At 37.3% G+C, this 24,489-nt stretch overlaps 2 protein-coding genes across 3 annotated transcripts; one reads left to right on the forward strand and one right to left on the reverse strand.

Moving 5' to 3' along the window:
* Positions 1-12,906, reverse strand: LOC121637759 (fibulin-7-like). Of its 2 annotated transcripts, none has more exons than XM_041982139.1 (8): positions 12,830-12,906; positions 4,315-4,471; positions 4,070-4,240; positions 3,336-3,461; positions 1,913-2,086; positions 1,675-1,812; positions 713-848; positions 1-570 (listed from the first exon to the last, which is right to left on the reverse strand). In XM_041982139.1, the coding sequence occupies exons 1-8, from the start codon at positions 12,854-12,856 to the stop codon at positions 207-209; spliced, it is 1,293 nt and encodes a 430-aa protein (XP_041838073.1). In that variant the 5' UTR covers positions 12,857-12,906; the 3' UTR covers positions 1-206. The 2 variants fall into 2 exon arrangements, with proteins under 2 accessions (XP_041838073.1, XP_041837993.1); XM_041982059.1 differs by lacking the exon at positions 12,830-12,906 and adding an exon at positions 6,916-7,207.
* Positions 12,862-24,285, forward strand: LOC121637881 (C-type lectin domain family 18 member A-like). The gene is made up of 12 exons (XM_041982259.1): positions 12,862-12,912; positions 14,097-14,188; positions 19,059-19,292; positions 19,413-19,510; positions 19,624-19,745; positions 19,834-19,941; positions 20,035-20,127; positions 20,392-20,498; positions 20,629-20,758; positions 20,926-21,022; positions 21,559-21,650; positions 24,130-24,285. The coding sequence occupies exons 2-12, from the start codon at positions 14,165-14,167 to the stop codon at positions 24,165-24,167; spliced, it is 1,143 nt and encodes a 380-aa protein (XP_041838193.1). The 5' UTR covers positions 12,862-12,912; positions 14,097-14,164; the 3' UTR covers positions 24,168-24,285.
* Positions 24,286-24,489: the final 204 nt, after the last annotated feature.

Below are 24,489 nucleotides of genomic sequence, written 5' to 3' on the forward strand. Positions count from 1 at the left end.
ATGAAGTTTAATGATGTTAGGGTTACAATGTTGTTGACATGTTAAAAGTTATCCTGAATGTTACGATAACATTTACAAAAATAATACTCTATCTCAGTATGGACTGCCTATGTCTTTATCTCGTACAACCTAACTGTTACTTTATTGTTCATCTTTCATCTTCTAAACTGCTCCTCTTAGTACAATAAATACATTTTTTCCTGTTTTTAGAATTCATACTGGGAAACAAACATGGTGACTTTGGTGATATACCTCCCCAGCTGGACTCGTCTCTCCAGCTCACTCATCTCCACTTCTGCCTCCAGAGTGGTGGGACCCTGCACTGGGCTCACCAGCATCAGCTGACCTGTCAGGCGGTCTGAACGCTGGACAGTGAAGTGGCGACGAGCTTGCTTTCCACCAAGCAAGGAGAAGCGAAGCGTGTCACCTATTGGACGCAGTGCTGAGACTCTGAACATAACGCGAGGAGCTGACAGGTTGGACACAACGGCCAGGTAATGATAGGAGAATGAGTTCGGGGCCTGAGAGCAAGCTTTGTTGTCAACTGGACAGGGATTACGTTCACAACGCCTGTAGGATGATAAATGAAAACTGTGAAAGGTTAAAGTTAAGAGAATGAAACCCACTGAAGAGTTCATTCTCATATCTATTTGGTACTGTGCACCTAAATGAGCAATAACCTGGACAAAAATGATTTTCTGATCATGCTCACATTGGGGATGTCTTGACATATGTAGCATTAGGAATTTTTGGGCAGTCCACACGAACACACTGGAAACCACCATATGTGTTAACACACATCTGGTCCTTAGTGCAGTCGTTTTGCCTGGTGGCACACTCATCAATATCTGGAAGAAAAGGAAGAGCCATTAGTTTAAATAAAATAATACTGAAAATACTAAAGAGAAGAAAAGTTCATTCAAAGGCTACAATTCCCCAACTGCATATTTACAGTAGATCACCTTAAAAATGATTTCATATTTATAGTTTTGGCTGTTGGGATTTAACACAATTAACACTTTATTTAATGTTGGTTATGGGGTTTGTTTGATCACTCATGGCTTTGTGTTATATAATATATTCCTGAATAATCTGGGGGTATACTTTGTATAGTGCACAGATGGATAATGAAACAATGCTGCGACTACTAGAAATTTGTTAAATTCCTCCACTTGCCTTATGAGGTCTGAAGCACACCTCACTGCAAATAACACAAAATTTTCAAAAACCATGTAGCTATCCCCCCTCCCCAGTTCAGATAACTTTAATCTTTTATGTGGTTTTAAGGTAATTAATTGTCTTTTTTAATATCTCAAATAGCTCAGTCTTGCATGTGTTTGTGTTTTTATTTGCAATAAATCTTTACCATTTATTACCCCACTTTTGGCATTTTGCATCTCTCATTATAGTTCTTTTGCACCTCTTTTCAGTTCTACAGTATTTAGGATATTTTGTTTCTCATGTCTTAAGTGCATTATATTTATGTCCCTTTAAGCCATTTGGATCCATTTCTTGAACATATATTTATAGGATAACATCAGCTTGATGCCCTCCTTGAGCCCTTGAGCCTTTGCCTGGTAGGCACATTGAGCAAACTCCCCCATGGAGCAGTGCTGAGAACAGACTTGATAAATAAAAAAAGAAAAAAAAGAAAAAGAAAATTGGCGAGTGCACCTTTACAGCTTCGTCCATCTCGGGTCACATTGTACCCAGTTGGACAGGAACAGCGGTAGCCTCCAGGAGTATTAACACAAGCATGTAAACACAATCTGCCAGCTTGTCCATTATGGAATAGCTCACATTCATCTATATCTGGAAAGCATAAATCATACACACACACAATAAACATCAAGCATTATAAACATTATAATTTGTAATTAAGGTTTGATTAATTGGAAAGTTTTAGATATACCAGTGCAGGTGTAGCTGTCTCTGCCAGAGATAGTGTATCCTGGCTCACAGGTGCAGTGGGTGGTCCCTTGCACTGTACTGCAACGTGATGGACGAACAAAAGGCCCAGTGGTGGCAGCTGGTAAGGTGGTAGCAGCAGCAGTGGCGGCTGAAGTGTTTGTCATGGTGATGAAGACTGAATGGGGAAGTCAGACGAGAAATGGTGGTCAGCTGTGGAAAATGTTTTCACAACCTGTTAGGATACTTTTAGAGCTGAAGCTGTGAGTCAGCCTCAAGCCTTTAGTGTTTATTTATCCAGCTGACTATATGTGACAGATGTAGTGGATGTGTTCATGATGACTTGAGACACTGTCCATCACTACTGGCAGCATCAAATGCAGTTGCACAGGAAAGAGAGTCTCATCAGTCATAGCAACACAATATGAGCCTAAATGCATTGTGCAGATATTTTTAATAACTAAATTTAAAATAAAAAGCAGTTAGAATTCCATAAAATGTCCTTTAGATCAGTTTAATAAATTCTCCTATTGTTGGGTTTTAATGCCTTTGCACCAGTTACAGCCATTGCTTGAGGCATTGTATTTTCCAATTATCCATCTGTCAGTCATTCTGTCTATCCATCTGTTTGTCTGGCTCTTTCTATGTAGGCAGGTAAATATGTCCATTCTAGTCTAGTGAATTTAATATCTTCTGATTTAGGAATTTTCTTCAAATGTGGCACAAAAGTTGTCTTGAAGTCAAGATAAACTAAAACTTGATAATCAACAGTAAACACGACTTCAACCCAACAAAACACATTTTTGACATCTGTTTAAGAAAACCTCCCTCCCGATGTTTACCCATACTCACACGGTACTCAATGAGATTTGATGTTAAGCTGTTTCCACAACAACTAAACCTTTTAATGAGCTGCAGGAATAAAAGCTTAGATATAAGTGTATTTTCAAGCTGATACAGAACAACAGTCTGTTCGAAAGTACTGCAGATACTTGCAAGGGATCATTTCCATGGTTTATTTAAAGAAAAAAAAAAACAAAAAACAAAAACATAAGCTCAAACTATTACAGCTGAAATTCTTTACTAAGCAAATCTAATGTGATTAGATACTAAATTTAAATATTTAAATTGTTAAAACACAACCAAACTAGGCTTCACAGATTAAATCCACCATCTACCATCTAGACCACTACATCACAACCATTATCTGTCCTGGACTTTCAATAAACTTTTTGCATATTTAGCACTGGTAAGCCAAACCACTGGCCAGTGTAATCACCTTTCACAGACAGGAAGATTTGGATCCTGGCCTATAAAATTCTTTTGAAATTGAAATGCTTGGTTGATATACTGTATATATAGAGTAAGCCTGCATTCATATACCAATTTAAGACTCAAATCCCACTTACGATGTCTACTATACTCACATGTTGGCACAGGACTCTGACAGGTAGCTCCAGCCCAACCCTTGGCACAGACACAAGAAAACTGGTTCACCTCATCCACACACGTCCCACCATTCATGCAGGGAGACGATGCACACTCATTGATGTCTAAGGGAATTAGACAGAGAAGAGGTTTTGCAGGGCTATCTTTGAACCGTTATAGAGATACTATGACATATGCAACTTAATAGCCCTGATGCTTGAACCACGGAGAACATGTCTTCATGACATATGAATGTATTAGATAGAAATATGAAGAAATAATGGTGGAATATGAGTTAATGTTAGATGCAGGCAACATTACAGAGTTGCCACAACTTGATCAAAAAGCCTTTGAGCTGTTATCTTAAAGTCAGCAAGCTGTCAAGGGGACATAGAGGCCTGAATAGAATATCACATGTCAAACATTCAAAAAGATTTCTGGAGAGCAACCAAGGTACATATAAAAGAGAAATATGATCACAGATCACATGCTAAGTTATCTCTATAAAGAAAACAGTGACATGCCTGATGCACAAAAAGAGGAGCGAAGAGACAAAGAGCTTACAAAGAGGATGTTGACAGGGATGTAAAGTAATCAGTGGGTCAGATAACAGGATGAGTGATGGTCAGAGAGAATAGGCGGAGAGACATTGGTGGAATGAGGACAAGGGAAAAGAGACGGAGAAAAAATGACCATCAAAGTGAGGCCAGGCTGTGGAGGACAGGTCTTTAACCTCGGCAGGTGGGCTGCTGGCCGCTCCAGGTCAGGCTTTCCTGACAAACCCTGGTCTCTGATCCCACAAGTTCATAACCCCGGTCACAGAGAAAATGGACCTCATGGCCAACGCTGTGGGATTTGCCCAGTTTTCTCCCACTGATAGGAGCATCCAGTTTTGGGCAAGTACCTGATAGAAATACAGATGGTTTTAAAAATAATTTAACTTTTGAATGCATCACTCTTTCTTGGGTTATGGCTTACTGTTTGTGGCTTTTGTCTGCTTCCCTGCACTGCTCTGAAGTAAATTAATTTTCTTCTTCAGGTTGCGTAGACTCTGTAAGTAGGAGGCTTCATGGGCTGACAGGAGCTTCTGGACCTGCTTCAGAGATCCTTGTATTTCCAGCCTACTTGGACAGTCCTGCAGGAAAACAGAAGTTAACCAAATTCATAAGTGTTTTAGGGGTATTTTCTTTGTTTAGTAATTTGTGCTGAGGACATTTTATCAGTGGTAGTCTGATAATGAAAAAGGCCAAGGGGCCTAAACGTTGATAATAAGCGATAATAAAATGGTAAAAACACAATATTATACAATTACTCTAAATTTGAAAAGGTTAACTGTTGCAGAGCTTGAGGACCTCTAGGTTTTAATCTGGATCTCAAAACACCAAAGAGTACCTGGCTGGTGGACTGTAACACTCTTACAGCTGTGTGGATGTAAATATGGCCTGTTAGATAAGGATGCACTTATCAATTTAAAACTTTAAAACAAGATAAAAAAAAATGAAAAATTTGTCCAAAAATGGACAAGGAGGCAGTGAAGACATGCATGTCATAAACTGGAATATTATAAGAAGAAAATTGCTGAGCCATCTTCTTAGAATTTCATTAGAACAGATATTAGCTGTTCCTTTGACTCACATCAATTAAAAATAAATATTTATCTACATAGAAAGCTCTGCTGAAGTGAGAGACCACAGGACCACAAACCACTGATGTCACTGATTTATGAGCCAGAGAACTAGCAGATCATTCATACATTTCCAAATATTAAAAAATTCCAAAAATAATATATTAAAAAAAAAAAAAAAAAAAAAAAAAAAAATAACTTTCACAACTTTAACACCATAGATAAACAGCATTTAAATAACACTCCTGTAGTTTTTTTCTTTCTTTTTTTAGTCAATACATTACTTTTAATCTTAGACTGATAAATGTTGTGAGGTTCAGGGTCCTGTCCATGAACACTCGAATGTGTGAATCGGAGAAGTGGGAGAACAAATCACCAACCTTACAATTGACAGTCCCTCCATAATATCATTTCATGTCTCAGTTAATCTCAAATATACAACACTTTCATGTCCGTCTATTCATTACTCTGAGAAACAATTTTCATAATCTAAATACACATGGAAACCTGAGTTTGCGTTAGAGTTTTTACACTAATTTCTGAAAAAAAGAAAGAAAAAAAGGAAAAAAAGAGTATAAAATAGCACCATATTTGTAAAGAAAACACAACCAAACCAGTGTATAAAAACAAATATATACCCTAAATGGATATATGTGCTGTACAGCGGCTTAAATGTTTACAAGTGGGATTAAATGCAATAGAGATCAGAGTGTGTTTGGTCACTTTGTGTACTGGCAAGCAGAAAACGCCTCATTAGCCAGCTGGCTAAATCCCCTAGCTCCGTCGTAAACAGAAAACACTGTGCAGCACAGTGTGTTCTTGTGATGTTACTTGAAGTGTAGAAGTTTGAAAAGTTATGTAACTACCATTTTAGGAAAGAGGCAAGTATCAGAAGTTACTGTGCTTAGTTTGTATTATGGGTAATTACTCACTGAGATTGAGGTCAGTCAGTGGGTTATGAATACTTCAGCTCAAACATCACCCACATTACAGTTTCTCTTTCCATTGGCTGGAAAATTGAGGGAGTACAGCAATCTTGTTTTCTGACCATGCTCTCTTCATCATTACTCCCATTCATTTATCAGCATCATTCCCCACCTGCCCTCTCCTCTCTTGCATGTTTTCACACAACCAATTAGTGTTTTCATCCAGGGGTTATATAAGTAAAGTCAACATTTGTTGAAAACACCTTTTCTGAAATGAGGTTTGGACAGACTTCAGTCATCTGTAGGTAGCTGGTGGCTGGTGTTTATAGTGTAGCTTTCAAAGGAGTCTTTTTGCTCGTCCTACACATTTCACATTGCCTCACCTTAAACTCAGTGATGCTACAACAGTAAGCTCAAAATGACGGCAAAGCTTTACTTAATCTACTCAGTTAAAACAGTCTGAAATAAAAACATACACATTGTAAAGGACCTAAGCTTTTCCACTCACATTCTCCTAGACCCTCACAAACATACTCATGTTGACCATATCTAAGCACAAGACAAACAAATACTATACAAGCACAGATACAGACGTGCATGCAGAGGCCTGAAGAGAGTCATTCACAGACACATGCAGCTTCCTGGAAATGTTTAGCAGCTTTGCAGTGGAGCACAGCATAGATATAGTGAGTGGATTCAGTCTCTGGAGCCTGTGGGATGTTGTTTCTGAGGCTTGCGTGCAAAGTAGAGGCAACTGAAAGTCAGATTTTTCTCTGTGGAGTACAGTAAAGATATTCACAGTAGAAAATGTTGAACGCTTCAACAGATAGAATTTATCCTAATTTAAGCATTAGATCCTTGTGCATCCTCCACATATGATGATTATTACATTTATATTTTTTGGCAAAGAATCTTTGACTTATAGAAGCTGAATCATTTAAAGCTATCTCAAATGAACTAATGTCAAGGCTCTCTGCTGTGATTCTGATTAATTCATTTGCTTATTAGTTAACAATATGTTGCTCTTACCTGTCCATAAGCAGGATGGAGTGAACAGAAACACAGCAAGATGATGGCATTCACTGCTGACACAAACATGTTTCCACTAACACCACAATACTGTCGATGAGCTGTCCTCAGATGCGCTAGAAGTCACAAGGTGAACTTTTAGTCATCAGCCTTCAGAGTGTTCAGGGACTCCAGGTGAGGAAAAGAAAACCCACAAGTCTGCAGTGGAAAAGCTGCTGCAGCTAAACAGTGTGGAATGCTGGGTTTACTCTTCAGGAGCCAATCAGAAAAAGAGACTTGGACGAAAAATGTGACTCCATTATTATCCCTTTACTTAATCTGGAGTGTACTTCCTTTCTGCTCAAAGCAGCTTGATCGTGTGAGAATCTACAGGGAAGCTGTGCCCTCTGCAGGAGGACATGCATACTGTAGACACACATTCCTGTTCTGTAAATTAGTTGGACAACACAATACATTTATTTTATTTTCTTGTTTATCCTGTTATAGCCCATCACAGCTGACAGTGGGAAAGAGGCAGAGTAGACCTTGAGAATCCTAAGTCTTCCCTAAGGAGAGTCATACTGGTATTCACCATTAGAATCCCCATTTCACCTAAAATCCATGTCTTTAAACTAGGGGGAAACTGAAATACCTGATACAGACACAGAAACAGGACAACATGCAAAACAAATAGCACAAATTACTTTCAGGTTACAAGCAGAGGGCCACGGTGGATCTGGTCTTTATTATGACAGCACGATCCAAAACTCATGCACTTGTTAGAGTTCTGAATTCAGCAGTCTTCACAGCTGGCACCAAAAAGGCCACTTTTGTAGCTACAATATATACATAGAGTTCAATTGCATCTGTATGTATGCTGTAAAGATGGCTGCCTCTGTGTGGGCAGCTGTAATTAAGATTTTTGATCAGGCAGAGGGTTATATTCATCTTGGTTCACCATGACAACAAAGTAAGAAGTAAATGGCTCTGAAGTTATTTTGTGAGTTTCGTGCCATCCCCATAATATTCTTTTTAGTTGTTGAATGTGGATGAAATAAAACTAATAAAACATTGATTTGGTATTTGGAAATCTGACTACTTAAATCAATGTTTAGATGCTTTGGAGAGAACATGTCTTGGGCTGATGGGGGAAAGTCCTTAGTGTGAGCAATGTGCAGGTGAAATTTTAATGATTTTGTTGAGACTGATAATTTAAGTGCTGTTTGGGGCTAAAACATCCAAGTGGGTGGTGGAGTTTGACTGAGTCTAGAACTGACTGTGAGCCTGGTGGGGCCAGACGGTCCCTTACTAATGAAAAAAAAAAAAAAAAATGAAGACAGCCCAAGGACTGAATCCTTGCTGCAAAAAAAAAAACAAAAAAAACAAAACAATACACAGCCCACAATGGAGAGGCATGAATCTATTGTTTTGCACTGCAGCCATCTCCAGACAGTGAATCACCACTCAGTGAGGACATCATGATTCATGCTTTCCAGAATAGATCCACAAAAAAGAAAGAAAGAATGAAAAACATTGTCACCATGTTTAAACAGTCACCCCGGCAGCTCATCCTCTTCCTTTCCACTCCTCAATCACTCCTATCTTTGTATCACTTTAAGCTCTACCATCTTATAACTGCCATATCTGAAATATTATATCTGACACCTCAGTTTACCCAAAGCTCAAATAAAGCTTCACTTCCAGTGACTAATGCGAAAGACAAATATCAGTCCTTTAAAACCATCTTCCCATCAATAACACTGATGAACACTCCAGCTCAACCTTGTTGTCAGTGTGTTTAACTGCCCTTTTAGTCATTTAGGTGGGAAGTCATGATAGAGAGATGATAGACTCAGAGTCTGACAGTCACTAATTAAACACAATCAGTTAGTAAGGTAGTGTAGTAATGTGAAAAAATAGCCTCATTTACTTCTAGGGTTTTGCATATTAGAACATGCTCTGATAAGAAGAAAAAAAATCTCATAAACAGCTTTTAAAATTAGGCAAAAACAACCTCAGATGAAAAACACATGATCCTTTTGTAAACCTAAACATGTAGTCTGTTGTAGGGATGGTACTTATGAATCATATTTCAGTGTATGAACAAACAACAGATATGACTGTCTCAGGACCTGGAAGGGTTTTAAGGCCATATCTAAACAATTTGGGGTACATCATCCTATAGATAATATATATATATATATATATATCAACAAGTGGAAAGCATTCAAGACATTTGTCAGACTTCCCTGAAATGAACTAGCAACTTCATCCCTAAGTTGGACCATACAATGCCACTAAATTGCAAAAAACAACAAGAAGATAACAAAAAAAGAGTAAAACAAACAAACAAACAAAAAAAAGGGCTATGTCTCTGAATCTACTGGCATGAGGTTGCATGTTAAATGTTCAGGTTCATGATGGTACAATAAAAAAGAGACTGAAAAAGTATGACTTGTTTGGAAGAGTTTACAGGAGGAAGCCTCATTTCTCTGAAAAGAACGTGGCAGCTTGGCTGAGGTTTGCAATGCTAAACAAATCACTAAACTTGTGGAAGAAAGTTCTCTTGCCGAATGAAATCAAGGTGAACATGTCAGAATATACAACTATACCTAGAGACCATGCAAACATGTCAGTTGGAATTTTCAATCTGATTGATTTCAACTGCATAGATGAAATATTTGTCCATGTTAAGGTAGCTATTGAGTCAAACATGAACGCTTCTGTAGACCAAAATTGTAGAGTCAAATATGAGGCCATCTGTCTGACAGCTAAAGCTAAGCTAAAACTACATCATGCAACAGAACAAAGATCCCAAGCACAACAATAAATCTATTACAAAACAGCTAAAAAAAGAAAGAATCAAGTCCAGACCTTAAGCTGAGTGAAATGCTGTGTCAGGACCTCAACAGTTCACATAAACAAATGCTCACAAACTTAAATAAACTGAGTTCATATTGTAAAAAGAGATCTGGTAAGGTCTAAATGATTTTTCTTTTTTAATGTCCTGATATCTAAAATGATTCCATGACAAATTTTCACACGATACGATTTTATAATCTATATTAAAGCGACTTCTATGCTGAAGAAGCAGAGGATAGGTTTGGTCTGTTGTATGACACGCCATCAGCTTTCTGAGTAATGCACAAAGGTTTTATGCGTTTCGTGTTTATTAAATTTGTTTTATGGTTTACAGGCATATCACAGTGGGCAGGATGCAGGGACAAACTGGTTAAACATAACAAAACAGCATTTAATGTACCGCACCACTGCTTGGTGTACTCTATCATAGCACACTCAAGTCTAGTGGTCAACAAAAGTTACGGCTACCCAGCCCTCCTCTCTGTGGCAAATGCACTGCGTGACTGACAACCCCTGTAGAAAGCTCAACCCAAAGATGTCTACAATAAAGGATAGATACTTTATGGCGGAGCTTCGAACGTCCTCACCTGGCGGCCATCTTGCCACAGGATTGCTGTCTCGCTGGATCTGTAGTATCTGAGGGAAGGGGAGTGATCTGCACAAACACAAATACTCTTATTTTGCTGAAATCTTAACAGATTTGCAAATGATTTGGTTTCTTACAAAAGTTATTAACATGGCTATAATTCTGGATACTTGAACATGTTGAAATTGCAGCTTTTGTCTTTGAAAAACGACTTAAATGTGCAGCATAGGTGTGTTCTCCATCAGAAGGCACAGTAAGTCATCAGAGCAGGAGAGCGGCTCATTCGCCAGGCATCAGCAAGTTCCAGACAATCACAGCCCATCAGACTGCTGGAGGACCCGGACATTGTAAGGACGAGGATCGGGTCGGAGGATGTGTTTTTGCTCGAGCAGCACATCAGCTACACACAGTATAGCATAGACAGTCACCACCATATGCTGCTGACATTAGTTGTGTCCCTGTTTTTAAGCTAAGGCTGCACCACATACTGAGACTTAGTTTGTGTTTGAAGTACTCTCTCACTCTGCTATGCCCTGTGTATTGGTCTAGTGAAATCTTTAGTTGGGTCAAATTATATATCAGTGAAACTCGGAGGCCTTTTCAATGTTAAATTCAATTCCACTGCTTCACTCACACTTCTCTTTGTTGTATCTCTGTCCTCCATGTGTGAATCTCCACAATAGTCTCGTTCTCTGTACAGGGTGGGGTTTCAACAAGCTGCATTTCTTGATGTATATTTGTGAATCTTGTACATGTTTTGTATTGCAAATAAATGTCACTTTTATATCCAAGAAGTTACATACATTGAATTGAATAATGAGAATAATGTATTATAATGTGTTATGATAATATAAATATTACCTATATAATAAAATAATTTGAATTTAAACATGTAATAAATCAATTATATATATATATATATATATATATATATATATATATACATATTAGTGCTGGGCAACGATTAAAATTTTTAATCACGATTAATCGCAGCATGTCATGCGATTAATCGCGATTAATCGCATTGTTACGGGCAAAATATCTCTTTCCTTTAAAAAAAAGGCCTACAGCTATAAAAAGAAAATGAAGTGAGTTTTGGTTTACAAACACTACATCAGGGGTCTCCAACCTGCAACTCTGGAGCTGCAAGTGTCTCTCTGGACCTTCCATAATGCCTCTAAATACATGGCTAAAATATTTTTTTAAATCTATCTTTCTTGTCATTAGATTGGAAACCATGGACTTTTTTTTCCTTTCTTTTACATCATTTTCCACAAATATCTACATTCCTTAGCAGAAAGTCTGTCTATCCTCTTGTTTTTTAATATAAAGGTTTTATGTTTTTCTTTATTTTAAAACCTTAAAAATGTAAATAAAAATGTGGTTCTTCAAAAATAACAAACATCCTATGGTGGCTCTTTATTAAAAATATATATTAACTTGCCTTTTTGAAAAGTCTCGTAACATTTGCGTCTCTAATATATATATATATATATATATATATATATATATATATATATATATTTTTTTTTTTTTTTTTTTTTTTTTTTTTTCCTTTGGCTATAATTATTCATTATTATTATTCATATTATTCGTATGCACTGACATAGCTACATCTCTGGCGTTTATAACAAACCCAACCCAAACAAATTGCTATAAAATTGAATAAATTATGGTTATTTATAAAGTGGATGCACTATTATAATAATGTTATGAGCCGACTGAGGCTAGATGGCCGCCAGTGCGGACGTTCGGCTCCATTGGCCAACGGCACAGATGAGACATCTAGTCTTTATCGTAAATGTCTATGATTCAGCCTGTCACCGACTGCATCCAGGTGACCCATTTGAGTATTGCCATGACATAATCACAATAGCAGTAACTGATAGTCTCGTTGATTAACGTCACAATTTCATGGGATGTGGTCCCTCTCACATTCTTAGGCACAATCATTTATTTATCTATTCTATTTCAACATTTAAAACTCACACAATGAGCTTAGACATGCCTTTGTGTCCGTATAAAAGTTTAATTATTCATTTATTCGTTTCTTTATAACATGGCAGTTTATGGAATTAAGGACCTCATTATTTCTCTGATAAGTTTATTTCTCTCTTCCCTTTCTTGCGGATGGAGGAAACTTAAACCGTCCGCTTTACAAATTGCACCTGCATTGCCAAAGAGAAATTATTGGTGCCTGGCTGGAGTTTAAACAATGTTTTAGAAACTTACCGTATGATAAATTGCATAAGGTTCACGGTCCTGGCTTCTTCTTCTTATTATTATTCTTTTTAAGAAAAAGAAATGCGGTCCTGACTTCTTCTAAATGCGGGAACTCCTCAGCGGATGAAGACAAGAGGAGGAGGAGGAGGAGGGGAGCAGGGGGCAGGATAACTGTTGGTTAAACAAGTGGCGCCTGTTGTTGAGGACCTTTCTGAACTTCAGGATGGGGAATGTTAGAGCTCCCCGGAGTTTTTATATGCTCACCGTTTGGTTTTTGCTGGTCTTATTCATCTCACTCTACCGGATTATCGCAGGGTCGGCGGACATACAGATTCCTTCCATCACCGGTAAACTCACCTCAAACTGCACACAAGTGAAAATCAGTCACGAGGGGCCATTTTTACCTCGGGCTGATTTCTTTTACCAGTTTGCAAAATTTATGTTTTTTTCATCATAGCATATTTTTTTGTAATAGGAAGTGCTTCTTTGATAGTTTAGTCTTATTAAAAAAAGGTGGCAGTCGTTTAAGACGCAGATTCTCGATTTATCTGGCAAGGCACCACCTGCCTGCTGGCAAACGCAGGGGTGGCATTACCAGAATGAATCTTTTTTATTGTATTTTGAGAAACACAGAACATTTCTAACTCACGTGTCAGGAGTTGAGACACTTAAAACGATTATTTAATAAGTGTAACCCAGGTAACTTGAGTAAAATAAGAAAACTGTATTAAAGATCAAGGTCTAGTTTAAAAAAATATGATTTTTACAATATATGTTCTTCCATGAATGGTTTGTAAGACATTTTAAGGTGGAGGCTTAGACAGGAAAAAAAACAAAAAAACAAAAACAACAACAACAACAACAACAAAAAACGTTTGCCATAAAGGAGAAATTATTATCATGACATGACCATTTTTAGTTTATAAACTTTTTTAACTTCATCAAGCTGTTTTATACAGAACCGAATCATTCCCATACACACACACACACACACACACACACACACACACACACATATATATATATATATATATATATATATATATATATATATATATATATATATATATATATATAGTTTGCTTGTTTGTTTGTTTTTAGGTTGTTATATCATCATTAGATCACGAATTCTGTTATCCTGAGAAAACAATGCTTATTATCTTTTTAACAGCTTAGGTTCAGTATGGTTAAAAGACAAAAGTAGGATTAAATGGTAACAGGCTGCTTTACTGTAACCCCCCTTTTTTATGAGGTATTCAGCTTAAAAGTGATTTTATGCTTGTGTATCAAACAGACAGGAGACCGTATTAAAATGTGTTACCTATGAGTACCCTCAGCAGTCTACAGTTGTTTGAATAATGTAACATTATATTTTAGCAGGATTTGCTTACTATTAAAGAGTGAACCTTGAGTTATAGACTTTAAAATTTTCCCCTTCTGACACTTAAACATGCCGCCTGCACATTTGCATTCTGTTGCCACGACAACAGCAGCAGAGGTATAGTAAATGAACGTTTGTGTTTTCTTCTAGGGCTCAGAGTGAAGGAGTCTGGTCAGATTGTTGCCCAGCACAATAGACTGCGCAGCCGGGTCAGACCCATGGCAGCTAACATGCAAAAAATGGTTTGTGGCACCTATTGTCTCCTCTGTCCATATCTGAATGCTGCATTTACTGTTGCCTGTGAGGTCTGACATTGTTCTTTTGTTAACAATTTGCAATTTCATTGGTGTCAGGTAAATCGTGCATGGAGCAGACACTGGATATATATATAAAATCTCTCACTTTTCTTGTGCAAAATCTTAAACCACAAGTTGCAAACTTAATCAATATATTTTGAAGTTCAAACAAGCTTGCTTCTCTTGCTTGAAGACCCACAGAGACATGATAATGATGACGACGATGGTGTCTGCAATACAGATCAGATCAAGGATGTGAAGCTGATTCGGAGAGGATTTGAAGCACCCACAATGAGACTGACAGTCCAGAAAACATGTTCAAACAGCTCCATTTTTACATATTTTACAGTCTAACCACAAAAGGCTGTAACATGGTGACAGGCAAAGACATTTTTTATTCAAAAAGACCTAAAGCGCTGCAGTCTAAAAATGTGGAATAGCTACATTAGTCCACAGAAAAAAAGTTTTACAATAATAATTAAAATTCTGAGATGCTTGCATTTTTTATGCCGAACCCTAACCAACCATACCAGAAAGCATAGTTAAACAGGGTGAAGCTGCTGGGTAATACTGGGTGAGGTGGGGCTCACAACTAGTTTTCAAGCAGAACAATATGTCAGTCATCTCCCTCCCTTAAATTGTTTTTAATCATGTTTGAATTATACAATATCACATTTGTGACAGTTGGTAAGAAAAGGCAAAAGGTAAGACTACAAGTTTAGAGCCTAGAAAGAATGGCAAAGAAAAACATGGAGCCTTTTTTGTGTAAATATAACTCTTTTGTGCCGTTGATCAATATTGACCACATACTAGTGTGAGACTGTGATGAAACAGACAAGTGGTGTGTAAAGAGTTCAAACAAAAGAGGCAGCCCATACTTATAAAGACATAATTTGAAATTTGTGTGACTTATCACAGGCATTTTGGGACACAAATTTTAAGGACACAGTTTTTTCATTTTTTAATTTAAATATTTAAACTTTATTTAACATGTAAACAAAAACAAAAGCTCTTGAGATTTAAAATCGGTGGCCAAAACAGACATCCGCTCAGTTCAGCAGGAATAACACAATGCACATACTGTACATACACTACCGTTCAAAAGTTTGGGGTCACTTTGCCATGGGATTCAATAGGGAAGTGACCCCAAACTTTTGAACGGTAGTGTACAATGAAATATAATGTGCATTTTAATATCATAAAAACAACAATGACTCATGAACATCTTAAGAGGCAAAACAGAAAATTTTATCCTCAAATTTATGCATATCACAAGAGGTGACAGAACAGTCATTTACAACCAGACATATCTGCCTTTAGTTTATTAAACATTTGCTTAAATTCACGGTCATGTATAAAGGCATTAAGGTCTGTCATAAATCTTAGGCTATGATCACACTCCAGGCAAATCTGACTTTTTTGTTCATATGTAATGTAAATATTTCTTTTTTTATGATAGTGTGAACTACATATTACATTTTTTTAATCAGATCTATGCAACTTTTATATGTGGTCCTAAATCAGATACATAGCTGAAATTTTTTAAAGCGACCTCAGTAAACAGTCATGTCGGATTTTATCTGACTTTTCTGTGGCTGAAGTGAGATAGTATGGGTCACTTCAGGGCCTTAGACTGTTCATATTTAAATCAGATCTCAGCAAAAAATCAGAATTGAGCATTAAGACTTGCAGCGCTAACATAGCCATAGTGCTTCACTGTTAAACTGTATCCAGTGAATTAAAATCTTTTGTTTTTGAGTGGTCTTCATCTGTTGTGTTTATAGTTTCAGCTGTGTGAAACATTAGTGTTAATGCACCATTTGTACCACTCTGCTGCTGGCTGAGATCATACTGAAAATGAGAATGAAGCCAAAATCAATTAGCTGTGCAAAGACGCTTGTAACAGTAATATAATGAAATTACACCAATTGATCTTTTTCTCTTTTTTCTTCTTTTTTTTCTAAGGTAACTATTAAACCTAGCTGCATTGTACTGTTTGTCTCATAATGCAAAGTTAGAGTGCTGATCTCTGCTCTAAATGGGACAATGATTGAAAAAGAAAAAGGAACAGAATAAGGATTGTACAAGTTTTTCATATAGCATTTTTACTGTTTTTGTTTTTTTTTATCTCCCTAACGGCTAAACAGCAAGGCTAAATTGTCTCCCTATCTCATTACATCTATTGCTTTGCATAAAGCACTGCACAACTGTCTCTCCTGCATGTGATTATGTCCAAGAGGTCATGACAAATTGTGATGTTCACAAAGCACTCAATACCTTCTGGGCCTAATATGAGATTTGTGGCAGGGCAAACTGTCACTTTGTCATAGATTACATCCTCAGAGCCACCCGAACAGTACAAGCCCCTTTCTTTGACTCCTCTCCAGCCTCAGAGAACTGTTCTCAACTGATAAGGCAGTAATGAGAAAGAGAGGATGTGGATAATCATCCTGCATTCACAACTCTGGTATTACAGGTAATTTCCCCGTGAAAACCCTCAGAGGAAGCTTTCTTGAGCTGAAGAGGCATATTAAAGAGCTTTACTGATAAACGTTAAAAGGCTCAAGGCTTTGACTGTGTTTGCGGATATCTGAATAAGTTTTTTTTTTTTTTTTTTGTTTTTTTTTTGCCACACAGGAATGAATGAGTAAGCATTGTGGTGAAACTGTGTTGAAGTGGTTATTATATAGTCCTTTAGGCTTTGCTTTAGGATGAGATAAAATACCAACACTTCAAGAATGAATGAAGCCTTCCCCTTTTCTAAGTCAATGCCCTCTCTGTAGATTTTCTTAGAGCTCTTTAAGTAAAGAAGTATTATGAGGTCATAGCATTACTCACAGAGAAAGAAATTAAAGTAAGCACTTTTTGATATGTAAAGTATGACCCCTGTTTATGAGTTTTTCAGAACTTACCAAGCTCTGCACTTCATTTTAACATGACAGGCTTTAGAGGACGCTATCCAGAGGAGCTTTTAAAGAGAAATACCCCATTTTTTAAATCAACAAAAACTATGTGGATCATTAAATAAGTTGTTAATGGTGCCAAAAGCAAGGCTGAATGGAACATAAACACACTAATTCTCTATACCCTCAGTGAGCCATTGCCATCTCATAGTTTATACAACATGACATGCTCTAAAATGACATATCTCTAATGAAATATTGCCCAGTGACCTTATACCCCTCTAGTGGCATCAAAGACTTTTACTGAATGAGATCAGAGAGTAGAGTGAACAATGAAATTAAGGGAACTCAGCCTTTTTACACCACACTAAAAGCCTGTCTGCAAAATTACAGTCATTAGGTTATTTTGGTGTTCCAGTTGTGGCAGGAAATACAAGCAGAAAGCAGGAATCTACACTTGAGAAACGAAAACGCTTGTGTACATTCTAACCTTTTCTTTTTGCCTTTGGCATGTCCAATCTTCACTGTTGAGCTCACTCTGAACTCTGAATAACTCCAGGTCACGCTTAATGTGTTGTTGGTTCATAAGTGTCCAGCTTTAGAGAGCCACAAAGGAAGACACAACCTAGTAGAATAAAATGTTAGTATATTAAAGCAGCACTATATCACTTTCTGACTTTAAAAATATGTTTCCCACTCATTTTGATGGCGCACAGTGACATTTAGCATGTACATGCCTGGGGCCATTGTAGCCCAGTTTCGCTTTAAGTACCACGTCAGATATCTGGCTGTTTTTGAATGTGCTGATTCATCAAAGAAACGTAAGAACATTATTGGAGGAAGAGAGGAATAGAAAGAGAGGATGGGACAGAGAAAGAGATATGAAAAGTCAACATCAGATTGACCTTTACTGGCTAGAGAGATCTCAGAATACAGGATACAAGATGGATGCAGAATTAGCCGCTGTTAGAAAAGTTCAGAAGTGCAGCTTTAAAGCCTGGTCTTACAAATGTAATGTCAACTTAACTTGAAATGAAAATGATTTCATTTATGCAGATGTATGCTCAAGGTTTTTTCTATACATCCAGCACAGCGTTTAAAGTTATGTATTTTAGTGAATGGTTTCTTTCATGATGCATTTTTTTCTGTCATTTTCAGATTAAGCAGGAACTAATCAATGCAGGTTTCCAACATGTGGTAGGCCTCTGTTGTCAGTCATTAATCCAATGTCACAAGTGAGTAAAAATTAGCAAAAATTAACGAGCCCTGATGGATTGTGAACTTTGGCCAGTCTTTGGTCGCCCATCCTCCATTATTTAATTGAAATCAGTAGTTTTTTTTATTTTTGGAATTTAAAAGTTGAGCATGTTCGTTTTTTTGTTTTTTTTTTCTTTTCCAGAGTAAAAGTGCCATGCTGGTTTAAATCAGGTTTAGTTTTAAGGTTGTCTCAGGACTGCAATATAGTAAATATGTAAGCTTGCAATATATACTTTTCCAACATCATGGAAATGGAGATGGGGTTTTTTTGTCAGCCATCTTTGCTTCACACTCTCTGCTGTTACAAAACATTAGGTTACCGTTGTACTATGGTTCTCTGAAAGCTGAGTGAGGTGTCTCACTATGGGAATCAACCTCTAGCATGATCAATCATGGTAGCTCTATTACTACCAAGTTAGTCAAAAATAGACCAATCACATGCCTGGCAGCCCTGTGCCCGACTATTCTAAAGCGTCATTCTTCCACATATCCAATCAGGAAGGGTAGAAATACCTCACTCAGTTTTCAGAGTTCTGTTCAGTTTTGTCAACGCTCACTTGGTATCTCACTATGGGAGAAAAATGGTTTTCCAAAGCAGCGTTTGTTTCAAATTAAATCCTTGTAGCAATATTACTAAATGATGTCTGTATTTACAGGAGTGGAATGAGAAGTTGGCCGTACTTGCAAAGGAACAAGCTACGTTGTGTCACACAAACTCTCTCCTTCAACACACCTCATCTTTCAGTCACATTGGCTGGAACACTCATCTCTCTGTTCATGGTGTCGCTTCATTTTCTGACATCATTGATGCCTGGTTTGAGGAGGGGAATGACTTTCTTTACTTAAGTAAACAATGTAAAGAGAATTCCACCTGTCAGCACTATACACAGGTATAGATAAAAAACTATATAAGTGTTTATACTGCATGGAGTCCTGTACTTATACACCACACATTTTTCTAATCATTAAAGTACTGATGTGGTGTATTTTAACCTTCTCTTGTTGCACAGCTGGTCTGGGCTACTTCAAGTCAAGTGGGCTGTGCCAGCCAGCTGTGTCTTAGGGATGGAAACCCCTGGGAGATATTTGTCTGTGCATATTACCCTGGGTAAGAGTTACACACTTTCCCAATAATAAAATGTGTTATTTGGAAAAAAATATATCCTAAAAAAAATAAACTCTCTTTAGTTACATGTGTTATTCAGTATATCTGTGTTGCAGGGGTAACTGGGAGGTGAATGGTCAGCTAGTGATGCCTTACAAGCCGGGGCTGTGCTGCTCTCTCTGCACTTCCTCCATGTCTGGCTGTTTCAGACTATGGGACCATGTAGGTGGATTATGTGGTAAGAGCAGATTTTAGAGTGATTCCACTACTCTGTTTAAAATATACAGATGAGCAATTTGCAAACTGCAGATTATGTGTTTCATCAGAAATTCCCAAGAACCCATGTCGTATGAACTGCGGTCAACATGGCCATCTTAATACTTCGTCTTGCAAGTGCAAGTGTGACCCAGGGTTCACTGGACGTTTCTGTCAGGGTATTTTTTATAAATTGAATTATTTTGTGCAGCTAAGCACACATAATGGAAAAATGGGACACAGATTTTATTGTGCTTGTACTTGTTTTGCAGTTCGATGTGGCATGCAGTGTGTTCATGGTCGTTTTAAAGAAGAGGAATGCGCTTGCTTGTGTGATGTTGGCTATGGTGGTGCTGGGTGTGTAGGTGAGTTGATGTTGCTTTACTATGTGCCTTTTTTGTTTTCAGACCATAAACCACAGCATATCCAACTCTTAAGAAGCTTCAGATACATTATTTATCAGCTTTTCTGAGTGTTAATTGTAATGCTATAATGATAGTTCTTGCCTGCTAATGTGTTGAAGCTAGAAATTAATGGCTTTGATGGGACTGAAAAACAGTGTACACTTTTTATTAGATTTTTTAACAGCAGGCTCATTTGGACAAAAATTGATTTATGTTTTTTAACAGAGAAGGTCCAGTTTCCCTTTCACAGCTGTGACGTGACCATAGATGGAACTTGCTTTATGCTGTCTTCAACAGCTGACACTTACTATGGAGCCAAAAGCCGCTGTCAGGTGAGATGCAGGTGTGTGTTACCCTCTGAGATATCAGGGTGACTTCTATAACCAAAAATACTGTATTGCATAACAGTGCAATAAAGCTTTTCTGCTCACAGTTTGCATTTTGCTGTGTTCAAACAAGCAGGAATTAGGGGGAACTCTAGCTCAGATTCACAACCAGAAGGTTCAGGACATCCTGGCATTTTATCTGAGTGAACTGGATGCCAGCAATGAAGTCACTAACATCAACTTTGAAACAAGAAATTTCTGGATAGGTCAGCCTTTTTATCTTGGTCTTCACAATAAATGTTAATATAAAACAGGATGGTATCCATGAAAGAGGTTGTTTGTCTTTTTATTTTTGATTTAAATGAGATGTGCTATTTGATTTTGACAGTGAAGATTTCACATTGTTGGAAACAGTAATCTTCATGCTCCACAGGTTTGACATACAAGCCTCCAACAGATTCATTTCGCTGGGACACTGGAGAGTTCCCGCTATTCAGCAGCTTTGCCTTTGGACAACCTGACAATCAAGGGTATGATGCATATCTAGAAACACAAATGAGCCACAAAGTACATGATAAACAGACAGCAGAGGTCATTAAGACCTACATAAACAAACACATCATTTAAAAGGTGAAAAATGTATCTCTCAGTAAAAGTTTTTTGTAAAATATTAAATCAGCATTATCTACAACTTTTAGATTACTGAGCAGAAATAGATTTAAATCCTTTTTTAAATTAAGTTATAGTAGAAGGCAGTCATGTTCCCTGGCATCCTTACCATCACCACTAGATGTCTCTCCTTTTCCTTTCTGTAATTTCATCTATCTCTATTAAATCTTTTTCCCCAAAACCTTTGGTCCTGCAGCATAATTGAGCCTGACAATTAGCTACACCAGACAGTTGAATCTAAATATTTGCTTTGAACTGAGTTACTATGTAATATGAGTCAACAGCTTGTGATTGAAAACCAACTCATTGATCTAGTCTTCGTTCAGAATTGACCAGGTAAGTATGCTCTTCGTGCAGGTCAAACCACTGTGCACTCAGTCTTTTTTTCTCTGTTCAGCTTTGGAAACTGTGTGGAGCTGCAGGCACTTAGTGCTTTCAACTGGAATGACCAACGCTGCAAAACGCAGAACCGATACATCTGCCAGCATGGTAAGGATCCTAAGGGGAGAGTGGGTGAAAGTGTGGATAAGATAAAGGAGGGGTTCTCTTTTGTGTAATTGAATCTCAGTATCACCCAGTGGATCCTTCTTGCCTGGAGATGATAAAACAAACATCAGAGCCATGTATCACCCAAATGTTAACGGTAATAGAAAGTTAGAAGCAGACAAATAAAGAAAAAAGAGAATGCCATGACACACAAAAGTTTGAGCACCCCTACTTAAAGATTACTTGTTTTGTTAGAAGCCTAAGATAAAGGGAACACATTTCTTTGATATTTCAAGCAAGGCTACTTTTTTTCCTGTTGATCTAGTCTTAAAATAATAAAAATGGGAAAATACCCAAAGCAAAAATTACTCCCAGCATCAGCACCTTTGGCTGCAAACACTTTTTGTAACAGCTCAGACTCTGACTTTTGGATTTGTGGATTATTTTCTCTTCCTTCTTTAAAAAAGACGTTTACTTCTGTGAGATTTGCACACGTTGCTCTTTTGAGGTCTGTTCACACACATTTTATGATATTTAATTGGCTGACCTAAAATGCCTGCATCTAAACGGACAATGTAGATTTTAAAGTTGGTCGAGAAGTCATCCTATCTTCATCCTGGCATTTAACTGACAATTTGATCTTTACTTTACGTATTATTGAATTGAATGCAAAGTGATACCCAAGGTAGAAACATTATCCACCCACCCCTGTGCTGAATAATCAGCTTTTGCTTTCATTCAGTTCTGAAACTGTTTTCCCTCCTAACATACCTTTGCTCCTTTTGACTTGGTTAATGTTAAATAACACCAGGACTTGTTTAGATTTATTTCTGGTTAAGTTTTATTAAATTTAATTTTACAGTGAGGACACGGGAAATGTTTTTATGACATTAAGATTTATGTAGTAGGACTACAGTTAAATAATTAACCACCAAACCTAAGTCGGCTAATTTTTCCCAGAGGCATTGTTCAGGAAAAGAATTGTAAGGAGCATACCAAGAGTTGCCTTACAAAACAAGCCGGATTGTCCTCTAATATACAGTCTGTACTAAAAATCAACATTCTGCTGTCTGTCCAGCTCCTGCTGCTTTGAAGCTGAAAGCAGCAGGAGCTGGAAGAAATAGATCTGTCTCCAAAAGCCTAATGGATGTTGTGCCACACAAACACTATTCATTATCACCTCCTTTCATATAGCTTATATTTAATTAATATTTTATACCAGTGAAGTGAAAACAAAGACAACTATGATGTTATAGTTAGTTATTTGTGTTTTAACCCGTAAACCATGTGATTAAAACAATCTCTTCACATTGCAAGGAATGATATGATAAAATGTTTCACAAACAAAGTCTCATTGAATAGAACCTAATGACATTTTGATTCTATTTGGATAACAAAGTGGCTGTTATCACTTTTTTTTTAGTTATAACACTGGCTGCTCTTCATAATTAGTGTTGCCACTCTCTCTTACTTGCTGTGCTTCACCATTTTCAGGCAATTACTATTACCTATTTAATAGCCTCTGTCACTGGTAATCACTGTAGGGGGTAGTGTAAAGTCTTAATCCACTGTGTCCAGGAATAATAGGAAAGCAACACGAAAAATCTCAATATGACTGCAACTACACATTTAAACAAGCCTCTCAGTACAAATCAATGGCACTCAGTGCTCACCATCGAGAACCTTAAAGCAATCGATACATGTCGGCTCCACAGAGGCCCGCAGTGTTTTGACACACATACCACTTGCATTGATTGAGAGGAATAAGATGATGGCAGATGTTAAGTTTTGTCCACTTGAGTGTGTCTTTGCAAAGGTCTGCTGTGTCATCTGGTATTGATCTTTCATACCTGAATCTGCTCTGAATGTGGTCAGTGTTGCTAAGACACCATTTTTACAAATAGTTTTTTAAGACTTCATGTTGTCCTCTTGGTAAATTATGTTTGTGCTGAACAGGATTAGTTGATTATGATCAAGAGGAAGATTAAGGATTGCCTTTCTGTTCATGGTGGGTACTATCTAATAAGTAGTCCAGACACTATTGACTATCTGCACAACTAAACACATACAAATATTCTTGCACAAACAATAATTTTCTCAACCATTTTTTCTTCATTACAGCAATAGCTTCACTGAAGACAAAGAGTATAAATGCATGTGCTGAAGTCTTTTAGAATAACTTCCAGCTGTCAGAGCTCTGCTTTGTTAATTAGTACTAAAATGATAAGTGGATATCACACAGCCTAAGGCAGAGACTAAGCTATGTGTTTCCAAAGGACTGTTTATGCATGGCGCCTGTATTTGCAAGTGTATGAAAACAAGTTCACAAATTTTGTCTCATTAACTGTTTCTTCACAGTTGTCTTTGAGTAGAACTGCAGGATGACTGAGGATTACAAACACACACAGTTCCAGTTCAGCATTATGTATGTCCTGCACATTTGCATAGTTCCTTAATGGTTATGTATGTGTGTATTTTGCAGCTGCAGAGCACATTGCACAGTGGGAGGATGGCAGATGACCTGGCTTTCTAAAGGGATGAAATAGGTGTGCAGCACTTAACATTTAACATCTGATATATTAATGACCGTTGATGCTTTGTCATTTTCATTGTATATATTTTTAATGTATATAGACCATTGTGGCTTAGACATACTGTATATACTGTACAGGTTAAACGTAAACATTAAATGTTTTGTAAGCCATTTAAACATTTGCTTTTCTTTCTTTGCATAAAATCTTTGAATGAAATTGTAGGACTTATTCTACATATTTTGTATCATCATGTATGAAGTCTGCCAGAAATAAGCAATATTTGAGGTCTGTTTATATATTGCATGCAA

This window comes from Melanotaenia boesemani, chromosome 1 (assembly GCF_017639745.1).
Source record: "Melanotaenia boesemani isolate fMelBoe1 chromosome 1, fMelBoe1.pri, whole genome shotgun sequence".
Taxonomy (NCBI): Eukaryota; Metazoa; Chordata; class Actinopteri; order Atheriniformes; family Melanotaeniidae; genus Melanotaenia; species Melanotaenia boesemani.

Bases quoted from the DNA above. Each gene is read 5' to 3' on its own strand.
- LOC121637881 (XM_041982259.1), top strand. From the start codon at position 14,165: ATGGCAGCTAACATGCAAAAAATG. The intron at 19,746-19,833 runs GTAAGAGCAGAT...GTGTTTCATCAG, and splicing joins CCATGTAGGTGGATTATGTG to AAATTCCCAAGAACCCATGT. The intron at 19,942-20,034 runs GTATTTTTTATA...CTTGTTTTGCAG, and splicing joins CACTGGACGTTTCTGTCAGG to TTCGATGTGGCATGCAGTGT.
- LOC121637759 (XM_041982059.1), bottom strand. From the start codon at position 6,984: ATGTTTGTGTCAGCAGTGAATGCCATCATCTTGCTGTGTTTCTGTTCA. The intron at 4,472-6,915 runs GTAAGAGCAACA...GTTTTCCTGCAG, and splicing joins TCCATCCTGCTTATGGACAG to GACTGTCCAAGTAGGCTGGA. The intron at 3,462-4,069 runs GTTAAAGACCTG...TAATTCCCTTAG, and splicing joins CCAGCAGCCCACCTGCCGAG to ACATCAATGAGTGTGCATCG.